At 62.7% G+C, this 12,738-nt stretch overlaps 1 protein-coding gene and 1 long non-coding RNA gene across 2 annotated transcripts in view; one reads left to right on the top strand and one right to left on the bottom strand.

The window, feature by feature from the left end:
• Positions 1 to 3,277: 3,277 nt before the first annotated feature.
• The window catches only part of TYK2 (tyrosine kinase 2), a 32,830-nt gene continuing 23,369 nt past the window's right edge, over positions 3,278 to 12,738 (bottom strand). Inside the window, 13 exon segments of the mRNA XM_058290480.1 lie at positions 3,278 to 4,598; positions 4,600 to 4,614; positions 4,698 to 4,808; positions 5,502 to 5,619; positions 5,778 to 5,950; positions 6,673 to 6,791; positions 7,091 to 7,283; positions 7,621 to 7,727; positions 8,149 to 8,299; positions 9,981 to 10,135; positions 10,223 to 10,358; positions 11,234 to 11,361; positions 12,594 to 12,681. Of these exon segments, the coding sequence (XP_058146463.1) occupies positions 4,479 to 4,598; positions 4,600 to 4,614; positions 4,698 to 4,808; positions 5,502 to 5,619; positions 5,778 to 5,950; positions 6,673 to 6,791; positions 7,091 to 7,283; positions 7,621 to 7,727; positions 8,149 to 8,299; positions 9,981 to 10,135; positions 10,223 to 10,358; positions 11,234 to 11,361; positions 12,594 to 12,681 (1,614 nt within the window). The 3' untranslated portion in view covers positions 3,278 to 4,478.
• LOC131276899 (uncharacterized) lies at positions 8,295 to 9,163 on the top strand. Its single transcript, XR_009184126.1, has 2 exons — positions 8,295 to 8,638; positions 8,732 to 9,163. It is a non-coding gene; the product is annotated as an uncharacterized lncRNA (long non-coding RNA).

The raw sequence follows: 12,738 nt of genomic DNA on the forward strand, positions 1-12,738 counted from the left end.
CCCCAGGATCGAATCCTAGGGGAGAGAAATGAGAAGACAAAAAGAGAAACAGAGGCTCACACAGTGAATGGACACAGCAAAAAACCCCAGCGGGTGGGTGGGGGGCAGGGGAAATTGTAGCATCTCAGAGGCAGGCAGATGGAAGGTCACTTGATAATTCTTTTCACCTTTTCTGGATGTCCGAACATTTTTCAAGATGAAATGTTGGAGCATTAAAATCGTACCCCTCGTGCATCTGGGCCTTGAGCCCTGACAGCCGCTCATGACACAGAAAGGAGGACAGCCAGACCTCGTGTCCTCCTGCGGTGAAGTCTGGCCAAGGAACAGAAACTGAATCTGACTACCTGTTGACAGGAAGCTCAGGGGACAGAGCGAAGTGTTAAAACTACGGCCGGATGATGGTATCATGCTGGGACAGTCAGCAACACCAGCGCCCAGGTTTCTTCCACAAACATGTTGCAAGAGAGAAAACAAAAAGAGAGAGCAAGAAAGAGGAACCCGGAGATGAAAAAAAGACTTAAAGGAACTCAGCTAATGCACTTTGGACACCCGGTTTGGATTTTTATGTGAACAAACTACAAACCAACAAACAAAGGACAATTATTTAAGAGACCATTGGGGGAAACCGATGTGGTTCAGCCACCTGGGCCCCTGCCTACCACACGGGAGGTCCAGGGTTCGATGCCCAGGGCCTCCTGGTGAGGGCGAGCTGGCCCATGCAGAGTGCCGGCCCACACGGGAATGCCGCCCTGTGCAGGAGTGCTGCTCTGCGTGGGAATGCCACCCAGTGCGGAGAAGCTGCCCCGCGCAGGAGTGCCGGCCGACACGGAGAGCTGGCGCAGCAAGGTGATGCAACAAGAGAAGCAGAGGAGAAAAATGAAGACAACGCACCAAAACAGGGAGCTGAGGTGGCGCAAGAGAGCGATCGCCTCTCTCCCACTCTGGAAGGTCCCAGATCGGTTCCTGGAGCCGCCTAATGAGAAGACAAGCAGACACAGAAGAACACACAGCGAAGGGACACAGAGAGCAGACGATGGGGGGGGGATGGAGTGGAAGGGGGGAAAGAGATGAAAATAAATCTTAAAAAAATAAAGAGACCATTGGGGAACTTTACACATGAACAGGCAATGCCACAGTGATGAAGGCTGAGGAATTATTGTTAAACTTTTTAGGTGCCACACCGATCATTGTGAGCAAATTCTTGTATCTCGGAGACACGGACCAAAGATTTTACAGACGGAACGATCGGACGTCCGAGATTTGTGTCGTATAAGTACCCAGTGGCGGGAGTTGGAGTAAGCCCGCTGCTGAGGGAAACTGTTGACACTGGCTTAAGTGGAGATTTATTCCGTAATTCTCTTTGGCTTTGTATATGCTTCAAATGAAAGGTTTTTTACAAAAAGTATAAGACCGGGAACTCTGTATTTGCTGTGTGATTTTTCTGTAAAGTAACATGTGCTTTAAAAGAATAAAACTCGAGAGCCGTTCTCCCCACGCTCCCGCGCCCTCTCCGGCCAGCTCGGCCCCTCCCATGCGCCCTGGGACCCTGTCTTGCGCCCCATCCGCAAGCTGGGCCCCTGTGACATGCCGGACAGACCATCGACAGCCCGGCCACTGCCATCTGCACCCCCTGCCCGACCCCAGCCCCGCACCGGACGGCCTAGAGCCCTGCGCTGGCGCGGCCATCACCGCGCACCACGTCCCAGCGACAGATGGCCGCCTTTGACCCTCGGGACTGGCCTACGAGGTATCTGAGCCCGGACAACGATCCAGATAGTCACCACCCAGCAAGCGGCCAGCATTCCACGTCCAGCGGTGCCCATTCCCGCCCGCTCCCAGGGACTTCATCTGCCCTGACCAGAGACGGCTGCCAGGGCCCGGGTGGGCCGGGCAGCCAAATCGAGTCGTTTTTTTCCCCCTGTGGACCAGTTATTTTTGCTCAGATTCCAGTCATCTTTAGTATTTGCAGCTGTCTCTCACAGGTGTGCCTTTCCCTCAAAACATTAAGCCCTGCTCTCTGCCCAGCTCCTTTACGCCACCAGGACAAAAGCCTTTTGATTATTTTCAATAAATGTGAGATACTATTAAAAAAAATAAAAAAAGTCTAGGGAAGCGGAGGTGGCTCAAGTGCTAGGGCCTCCCCCTACCATATAGGAGGACCCGGGTTCCATCCCTGCAGCCTCCTGGTGAAAAAGGAGAAAGCGTGCCCGCACGGCGAGCCAGTGCCCTCACGAGTGAGTCACGCAGCAGGATGATGACACAACAAAAGAGAGGAAGGGGAGAGTCAAGGTGCAGCGCAGCAGAGACCAGGAACTGAGGTGGCGCAATTGACAGGGAACCTCTCTCCACATCAGAGGTCCCCGGGATCGAATCCCGGTGCATCCTGGAGGAGAAAGATGAGAAAAGAAGACAGAAAGAGAAACATCCAGAAGATCACACAGTGAATGGACACAGACAGCAAAAACAGCAGGGAGGGGGAAGCGGGGAATCTCAATAATAAAAAAAAAGTCTATTAGAAAAAAGCACAAGAAGCAACAATAACTGCAAGGGTAAGCCACATAATTTTGTTCCGACGTGGTTAAGGAACTGGCCTAGCCAGTATCAAAACACATTCTGGGGGGGGAGGAAGTGGCTCAGTGGTTGAGCTCTGGCTTCCCACATACGAGGTCCAGGGTTCAATCTCCAGCACTGATACCTCAAAAAAAAAAAAAAAAAAGATTTAAAAGGAAGAAAAAATTAAAAAATAAAATTAAAAAACACATTTTAGGGAGCGGATGTGGCTCAAGCAGCTGAGCGCTTGCTTCACGGGAGGTCCCGGGTTCGGTTCCCGGTGCCTCCTAAAAAAACGAAAAAGCAAACCAGCAACAACAAAAAAAAACTCAGGGAGCCGATGTGGCTCTGTGGTTGAGCACCAGCTTCCCATGTATAAGGTTCCAGGTTCAATCCCCCAGCCCTGGGACCTCAAAACAAACACACCACCTTCTAATGGCAACAGCTTTCAGAATCGCCAGGCCCGGAGCCTACCAGCGGCCACTGCACTGCCGGCGGTTTATCACGCCAGTACTCTCACGCGCAGGTGGAAAGAGCGGCGCTCCGCGGTTATCTGACTGCGGCAGGGGTGAAGGGCTGGCGAGAGGTGGGATGGGAAACATCCCCGGGAGGGGAGAGGGCTGATAACCCTTCACCTCTGGCCACCACACAACCATCATCTACAAGAGAGGAAGCTCACGGATCCTCGGTGTCCAGGAAAACAGACAACAGATACAGAACCCCGCTCTGCAGGTTACCCCCTTTTTTTTTTGCAAAAAGACAGGAAAATATAACATCCGCACAGATTTCCTTGTGTCTAGATAAAATATCTCCAGAAACAAGACACAGGAAGCCTGACGACGCGGGCTGCTCCAGGGATGAGCCATGAGTGGCCAAGGGATAGGGATGGGAGATGTTTTACCACCCGCTCTTCTCTGTGCTGTTATCACTTGGAAATACAGCCCAATCTACTCGTTTCCGACACGTCTTTTAGTTATGATAAAAAATTATTTTAAGGAAATATTATAAAAAGCAACTGTTATTCAAATAGTAAGGAATTGTTCAGCCCGGAGTCTTGCAATGCACGAAGTCCCATGGCAAGGAAAATTATTTAAACGCCTTTCACAAGATATCTGGTTATGTAATCCGAGTCAAGGCCCCTGTGAAGTAGACACACTTTGGCAAACATCTGAATAACAATAATAATGTGTATTAAGCGCTTCCTGTTTGCTGGTCTCTCTGCTCAGCATTTTTCACACGTGGCCTCCTTGCTCTTTCGTCCATCCTAGGAGATAGCAAGATTGCTGATCCCCGATTTACAGCTGACGAGCGTGGAGGCCCAGAGAAGGAGCACCATTTGCCTGAGGTCACACAGGGAGGAAGGCATGAAACTGGCAGGGCCTTATCTTCATGGCACGCGCCGCCCCCCCCCCCCCCCGAGACTCTGTGCACTCTGCAAGTTGTGACTGAGCGCCTCCTGTGTTCCAGGCACTGGCCCGGGCGCCTGCTGCTGGTGATTTGGGGACGTGCAAAGGTTTCATGGTTAAATCCAGTTTCTTCTGCAGGTCGTCTCCCTTGAACCACAGGCCCCAGGAAAGCGAGGCTAGTGAAACGGCCTTGTCGAACGAGGGCCACTAGGACCACAGTCTCCAGCAGACGGAAGAGGAGTTGATTTCTGGCCTGCAGACAGGTGGGGCCCAGAGGTGGAAGCTGGGAAAAGGCAAAAGGATTTCATTTGCGGGTCTGGCAGGACTTCTGCCCCTCCTGGGTGCCTGCAGGACCACGGAAGGACGGCCAGTGCCCAGAGGTGGGGTCTCCCAGCTGGAGGAAGGCACGCGGAGTGGGCGAGGCGGACCTGCCCCTCTTGGGGTGGGGAGCAGGAGGTGCCCTCGGCGGGTGCCGCCTGGCCCGAGCCCCGTCCCCGGCGCAAGCAGGGCCGCGGGCGCGCTTCAGCACACGCTGAAGACCGAGAGCGCCTGGTCTCGGTACTTCTCCTGGGCGCTCCTGAGGATGGGTACGAGGTGCTGGAAGGTGGGGCGCACCGAGGCCTCAGTCTCCCAGCAGTTTTTTCATCAGGCGATAGACCTGGGGAAGGAGGAGAAGGGGAGCTGCGGGGCCCGCTCGGCCCTGGGGCCTGGGGCCTGGGCCGCGAGGGGGGCCTGTCTCACCTCACAGGGACAGCCCTCAGGCCGCGGCAGCCGGTCCCCCCGCTCCAGCAGCTCGGTGAGCCTCAGCACTGTCATCTGACCCTGCGCTGGGCCGATGAGCTCCAGGAACTTCTAGGGAAGAAGCAGATGAGGCGGGGCGGGACGACTGAGCAGCCAGGTGCGCCGATCCTTCGCCGCTGCCTCGACTACTGCTCAGCTGTGTGACCTCGGGTTTACAACCTCACTTCTCTGAGCCCTGGTTTTCTAATCGGAACAATCTCACCTGACAGCCACCTCCTGATGAACTGAGTCACAGGGTGACTCTGATCCAAGGGTTTGCTGTTCTTATGATGCCTCAGAGTAAGCCGTTTTTGCTGGCCCAGAATCATATATATATTTTTTCTACCAGTCCCCCTGATGTGTCCTGGGGATAAATCCCTAATATGCTCTTGGCTCCGCCCCCAAGCCCAGGATCAATCACTGTGGCCCACGAGTCAAGGGGATTTTTGCTGGAAAGAAAAGGGCCCTTGGTCCCCGCAGCTGGGAGCATGGGTACCGGGACAGCTAGGGGCTACTGCCACCAGACGGAGCATGTGTTTGAAAAAGATGACCCCCATAGAAACCAGGGACCAATCTTGATGGCACAGGGGGGTCAAGAGGCAGCCCCCAGCCACCCCGAGGTTTATAAACAGCAGCGTCAGCCGTTTCGATTTTGCCACAGTCCATTTGAGTGGGGTTTCTACCACCCCCTTGCTTTGCGAATGGCTCGTTTTACGGACGCGGACCCCCAGGCTTGCTGGGGGGAAGTGGGGGGGCGGTGCTCACCGTAGGGGGACTCTGCCTGGAGTCGCAGCGGGTCAGCAGCTCATACAGGGTGACGCCGAAGGACCAGACGTCAGAGGCATAGTAGAACTTGCTCTCCTTCAGGCACTCTGGGGCGTACCTGGGGGGTGGGGTGCTCAGGGCGGGGTACCCGCCAAGCTGGAGCCCTCCGCTGGGGTTTCCCGGGGGCCCTGACACCTGACCCCCGGCCTGCAGCTCTCCCCTGCCCGCGCCAGCGGGACCCCGGCCGACGCCCTCCCGCCCAGGCCTCCTGGTCACCAGAACGCGGGGCTGTCCCCGTCCTCGCGCACGCGGTAGTACTCGCGGCCTTCGGGCACGGCCTTGGCCAGGCCGAAGTCCCCGATCTTGACCAGCCTGTCGTTGTCCAGCAGCACGTTGCGCGCGGCCAGGTCTCGGTGGATGTAGTGCTGCGCTTGCAGGTAGGCCATGCCCTGGGGGCGGGGCGGGGGGCTCTGGGCAGGCGGCCGTGCGAGGAGCCCGGGGCGCGGGGCTCACTGGGCGGGCCGAGCGAGGAGGGCGGCCACGGGCCGAGCAGGAGGCCCAGGCTAGCATGCCGAGCGAGGAGGGGGCCCAGGGGCTGGGCGGGGCCGAGCGAGGAGGCGGGCCCAGGGTGTGGCTGAGCGAGGAGGCGGGCCCAGGGGCTGGGCGTGGCCGAGCGAGGGAGGCGGGCCCAAGGCACTGGGCGTGGCCGAGCGAGGAGGCGGGCCCAGGGAGCCGGGCATGGCCAGGGAGGAGGCGGGCCTGGCTGGTGGGGCGTGGCCACACGAGGAGGTGGGCCCGGGGGCACTGGGCGTGGCCAAGCGAGGAGGCGGGCCCGGGTGGTGGGGCGTGGCCAAGCGAGGAGGCGGGCCCGGGTAACAGGGCATGGCCAAGAGAGGACGCATCCAGCGGCGCAGGGCGTGGCCAACCGAGGAGGTGGGCTGGGCGGCAGGGCGTGGCCAAGCGAGGAGGCGGGCCCAGGTGACACGGCGTGGCCAAGCGAGGAGGCGGGCCCGAGGCGCTGGGCGTGGCCAGGCGAGGAGGCGGGTCTGGGGTTCCGGGCGTGGCCAAGCGAGGAGGCAGGTTGGCGGGCAAAGCAGCCAGGATGCAGCTTGGGGCCGGACAGGGCCAGGTGACAGGAGGGGGCGGGTGCCCGGGGCAGAGGCGGGCCCACCTCGCAGATCTGCTGGGCGAAAAGCAGCAGCTGGGCCAGGCCGACGCTGTGCCGGGGCAGGTAGTCACGGAGGCTTCCCAGGGGCACGTACTCCATGACGAGCTGTACCGATTTCTCACCTGTGGGCAGAAAGGGGAGGCGGATGGGGGCGAGGAGGAGGAAGGCGGGAGGAACCCCCACTCCGCGGCAGCAGGCCCCACGCAGTCCCCGATGGGGCGGACCCCTCAGCCCCGCCTACCCTGGACCCTGACCCAAAGCGGACCCAAGCTCTGAGTCCCTGGCCCCGCCCCCGAGTCACCAGGCCCCACCCACCTGAGGGCTCAGCCCCTGAGTCCATGGCTCCGCCCCCACCCAGCCCGCCTGGGGCCTCCCAGCAGCTCTGACCCCGGCCCCGCCCCCAGGCGCCGGCCCCGCCCACCTGGGTCCTCGCAGCAGCCCTTGTACTTGACGATGTGCGGGTGGTAGAGCGCGCGCAGGATGTCGATCTCGCGCCTCCAGCCCGGGAGGAGCTGGGGGCCGCAGTCCGCCTTCAGCGCCTTCACCGCCACCATCTCGCCCGTGCCGTCGTGGGTCGGGTCGTAGCAGCACAGGCTGACCTTGCCGAAGTGGCCCTGGCGGGGGCGCGCAGGAGAATGAGCCCCGGCCCTGCCTTCCGGGCGGGGGTGCTCGGCCGAGCCACAGGCCCCACCTGCGCCTCCCCTCCTGCTGGCCGGGCCCGCTCGAACCTGGGGAGGGATTCTCGGCCAAGCCCCGCCCACAGCCCCCCCATTCCCCCCACCCCCCCCCCCCCGCGGACTGACCCCTAGGCAGGACCCTCCTTAGCTCGTCCCCAGGCTCCTGCCTGCCAGGTGGGCCTCCCAGAGGCCCAGGCCCCGCCCCCAGGCCTGCCGGCCCCGCCCCCAGGCCTGCCGGCCCCGCCCCCAGGCCCTGCCGGCCCCGCCCCCTCACCTCGCCCAGATCCCGGATCTTCTTCAAATAGCGCTTCTGGAAAACCGTGGGGTCCGGGGCCGGCGAGTCCGAGTTCACGGCCGAGACATCAACGAGATCTGGAGGAGCTGCAGGGGGTGAAACGTGACCCCCGCCCCCTTTGCCAGCGGCCAAACAGCCGGCCGCTCCCCCAGCACCCCAGCCCCCGGGGAAAGGAAACACTTTTTGTTGGCAACAGCTTCCACACTCCATTTCCTGCCCAAAATACAGAGGCCCTGTCCAGACCGCTGAGTTGGGGGGTCAAAGTGGATACTTGTATGTTCTGAGATCGGGTCAAGGGCACCGATATGTCATCCATGGAGAAAAGAAGGAAAACACCCATAGGAAGAGGCCGTGGGTCTCTCCAAGCAAAACACAGGAGAGGTCTGAGCACCGCGGGCCCTTGAGGCACTTAAAACGCGGCACGTGGTCGCCCTGCGCTGGCATCGGCGGGGTTCCCTGCCTTGCCCCCACCGCCACCCCGGCCGCCCCCGGTATGGCGGGGCTCACTTTGAGGCTGCAGCCGCGTGAGGTCGCGCAGCACGGTGCGGAAGGACGGCCGCTGGGCCGGCTCGTAGGTCAGGCACTGGCTGGTGAGCGTGGCCAGCTCCGGGCTCGAGGGCTCGGGCAGCGGCAGCTGCCTCTGGTAGAAGCGTTCTTTCTGCAGGGGGAGGGGGGACGAGGGGGGACCCGCGGGGGTCAGCGCTGTCCTCCCCCGGGGGCTTGGGACCCCCTGTCCCCGTGGGGAGGTGCCGGGCCCCCGGGAGCAGCGGGGTGGCCTGGGCTCTGGGCACTTCCATTTCCTGGGTGAGGCAACGGAGGCTCCACAATGGGGAGACGCGTGCCCGTGGCCCCAGCGCCAGGCGGGGAGCCGAGCACGGCTGTCTGCTGAAGCAGCTCCCACGGGGCTCCCCTTTCTCTGCCTGCAGGAAGCTCCCAGGGGAGGCATCTCCCCAAATGCACCAAAGCCTGGAGGTCAAGGCCACGCCCACTGCCCAAGGTTGCCCCTTCTTCCCTGCCTCACGCGGGCCATTCTTTTTTAATTGTGTTAACACGCGGACAACATGGCATTTCCTGTTTTCATCACTTCCAGGTATAAGATTCAGTGGTGGACGGCGGACTTGGCCCAGTGGTTAGGGCGTCCGTCTACCACATGCGAGGTCCGCGGTTCAAACCCCGGGCCTCCTTGACCCGTGTGGAGCTGGCCCATACTCAGTGCTGATGCGCGCAAGGAGTGCCCTGCAACGCAGGGGTGCCCCGCGTACGGGAGCCCCACGTGCAAGGAATGCACCCCGTAAGGAGAGCCACCCAGTGTGCAAGAAAGTGCAGCCTGCCCAGGAATGGCGCCGCACACACGGAGAGCTGACACAACAAGATGACGCAACAAAAAGAAACACAGATTCCCGTGCCGCGACAACAACAGAAGCGGACAAAGACGACGCAGCAAATAGATACAGAGAACAGACAACCGGGGTGGGGGAAAGGGAAAATAAATAAATAAATCTTTAACGTGGTGCAATCCTCAGCACGACTGAACCACTGGGACAGTTCTGAGCTCAGAGGGTGTGGTGGTTTGGAGCTGTAGGTGCCCCCCAAAACCAGTTTCTTATGCCTCAGCCATTCCTTTGGGGGTGAACCCATTGCAATGAGGACCTTTCGATGAGGTGGCTTCGGTTAGGGTGAGTCCGGATGGGAATCTGTCCTACCACGGGAGTCCTTTACAATTAGCACGAAATTCCAAGGGAAAGCCACGGAGCAAGAGGCTGCAGGTCAACGGAAGCAGGAAGAGAAGGGAGAGGCGGCCATGGGCCTGGCCGGGTGACAGAGGAGCCCAGGACTGAGACGGTGGCAGCCAGGCCCACATGGCAGGCACCGGGAAGAAAGCATCGCCTTGATGTGCTCTCTTCCTGGCCGCGACATCCCTGCTGCTAACGGCGAGCCCTGGCACGGCATCTGCTCGGGCAGCCGAGGAAACGCCACCAGATCCCACCTCCCCGGGGAGCGTCGCCTCACCCCTCCGGCCGGGCCAGGGGCGCGGCGTGACCCGGCTGTGTGCCAGGGGCTGCCGATCCCCCCGGCCTCAGGAGTTCCGGACAGTTCTCCCCTAGTGACCGACGGCCTAACTGAGGACCAGAGAATGAGGCAGCTCGGGAGACCCCCGCCTCCAGGCGCGGGAGGCAGCTCGGGGAGACCCCCGTCTCCAGGCGCGAGCGGCAGCTCGGGGACACCCCCGTCTCCAGGCGCGAGATGCAGCTCGGGAGACCCCCGCCTCCAGCCGGCCCCTCTTGACACCTCATTGGGGCCCCCTCGGTGGGGAGGGCCCGGGGGTCCCCTGGACCTACCTCGGAGGGGCTGCGGCCCTGCAGGGGGGCCTCCCCGTCGAAGCACATCTCCAGGAGGGTGGCGCCGAAGCCCCACTTGTCGGCCGCGGGGCTCAGGCTGTGGGGCCCGCCGGCCAGGCTCTCGGGGGCCGTCCAGGGGATCCGCTCCACCCGCTCTGGGGGCCAGGGTCAGAGGTGACTGGGGGCGGGGGGGGCGCGGGGCGGCCCACCCCCCCGGGGGTCGGCCCCGCCCCGGGCCTCACCTTCCCTGGAGAGGGCGGCCAAGCCCACGCCGGGGTCGCTGAGCTTGACGAAGGGGCTGCTGCCCTCTGCCAGCCCCGGCCGGGCCAGCAGCAGGTTCCGGCCGCAGACGTTGCCATGCGCCAGGCCCTTGTCCTCCTGGGGTGGGGAGGGGGGCGGTGTGGCTGCTGGGGAGGGCCCCCCTCCGCCCCGCGCAGGGACAGCCCACGAGAGAAGGGTCATCACTGGCAGCGTTGGGGGCCTGTGTGCTTGTCACCGTGGCCGGGCCACACGGGGCCCAGAGCAGGTCCTGCCCGTTCTCCCATTTTCTGTGGCAAAGGCCCTCGAGCAGGGACCCCACTGCTGGCCTCCAGCCCCAGCCAGGCACGCCCCTTCCCCAGGGCCTTTGCACATGCCGCTCCCACTGCCTGGCACGCCCCTCCTCCCCTCTCTGCTGCCTCCTTGAGGCCTTCCCTCACCCGCCTATTTCAGACTTCAGCTCTCATCCCAAATGGGGCAGCTCCTTATCTCCTTCCGGCTTTATTTACGCGACCCCCCCCCCCAGTTCTTACTATTTTCTCATGTTACATACGGTACTTAATCACCGATTCTTGTTTGTCTCCCCCAATTTAAATGCCAGGAAGCCTGCCTGCCTGGTTCATTTCTCTGCCCCGGGGCTTCGGACAGGACCTGCCCACAGGGAGGCTGAGAAAACACTGAAAGAATGCACGAAGGGGCCCGCGGGGGGGCTCCAGGAACAGAGGGGCTGGGGGCTGGCGGCGGGAGAGTATTCCAGAGGCAGCGAGTCCCCAGGGCCTGGGATGCCAGGCCGCGGAGCTGAGCTGTTTTCCTCTTCTGAGGGCTATGGGAGTCACAGAGGGCGTGTGAGCAGGCGAGGTGCGTGAACAGACCCGGGTTTTGGAAAGACCTCCTGGGGCCTGTGTGTGGGCTGGGGGACGTGGCCAGGCCTCCTCACGCTAATGGCCTGCCCCCCCAAGCCCCGCCCTCCCTCTGCCCCAGGCCAGGCCCCCTACCAGGTAGCTGAGGGCGCTGGCCAGCTGCTGGGCCACTGCCACCTTCCACGCCACGGGCACGCGGCCCCTCTCGCGCCGCAGCCACACGTCCAGGGGCCCGTGCTCCACGTGCTCGGTCACCATGATGTCTGCAAAGGCCCGGCTGCTCCAGGGGCTGCCGCCTGCCCCCCGGAGGCCAGGGGCAGGGTTGGGGCGGGGGGGGGGAGCTTGGGGGGGGCTAGAGGCCGGGACTGGGGGTGGGGAAGGAGCGAGCCGGGTTTGCTCAGTGGGAACGTGAGCTTGAAGAGGGATTAGGGGAGAGCAGGAAGGCAGGTGCGGGCTGCGGGGGGCTTGGAGGGGGCCGTGAAGGGTGAGTGGTAAAGGCCAGAACGGGACCTGGGAGCTGGGGTGGGGTGTAGACGAGTGGAGGTGTGGGGGTGAGCGTCGCCTGTGCCCCCCAGGAAAGGCACGTGGACGTCCTCACCCCCGGGGGGCCTGTGGCCGTCGCCTTAGTTGGAAGGAGGGTCTCTGTGGACATTGCCAAGTTAACACGATGTCCCAGTGGAGCCGAGTGGGCCCTGAACCCCAGAGGACGGCGCCCCTGGATGAGGAGAGGCCCCGATGCGGGCCAGAACTGGAAGAGGCGGGGAGGCGTCTCCCCGGCAGGCCCCCGGGGGCACGGGGCCCTGCCCACCCCCATCTCCACTGGGGTCTCCAGGAGGGGGCGTTTGGTTAGGGGAGCCCCGGGCACCAGGGCGGGAGGAAACCTGGACCAGAGGGTGCGGCTGGGCCTTGGGGAGGGGCGGAAGGGCAGGGGCTGAGGTCGGGGGCGGGGGGGGTGTCCCAGAGCGAGAGGGCTGAGAGCGGGGACGGGCTGGGGGTGCAGATCGGCGTGCAGCTGGGAGTCGGAGCGGAGGACCGGAGGCCGGGGTGCAGGTGAGGGTTGAGGGGCAGAGCGGGGGCTCAGGGAAGAGGTCAAGGGTCGGCGTGTATTCAGGGCTTGGGGTGCAGGTGGGGGGCAGTTGGGGATCAGGGTTCAGTCGGGGGCTGGCTGCAGGTCAAGGGTTAGAGAACAGCAGGGGTGAGGGTGTAGGACGAGGGTCGAGGGTGTGGGCAGGGCCAGGAGTAGAGGTCAAAGGTCGAGGAGAGGTCAGGAGTGGGATGTGGGTTGAGGGATGGTGTGTTGTCGGGGGTCAGAGTGTGGGTCAGGAACACGGGCAGAGGTCAAGGGTCAAGGTGCACTTAGGGATCTGGGCCAGTCCAAGGTCAGAGTACATGAGCCAGAGCTGGGCTGGGGCGGAGCGAGGCCGAGGGGCGGGGCCAGGCCGAGGGGCGGGGCCAGAGCGGGGGCGGGGCTGAGGGCGGGGCCGGGCGCACTCACACTCGGAGCCGCGCACGCAGACGCCGTGCAGGAAGGCCAGGTGCGCGTGGGACACCTGGCTCATGAGGCTGGCTGTCTCGTAGAAGGCCTGCGGGGACGCGCGGCTCAGGGGGGCTGCCGGCCCTGCGCCCCGGCCCCCGGCCCC

Source organism: Dasypus novemcinctus, chromosome 30 (assembly GCF_030445035.2).
Source record: "Dasypus novemcinctus isolate mDasNov1 chromosome 30, mDasNov1.1.hap2, whole genome shotgun sequence".
Lineage (NCBI taxonomy): Eukaryota > Metazoa > Chordata > Mammalia > Cingulata > Dasypodidae > Dasypus > Dasypus novemcinctus.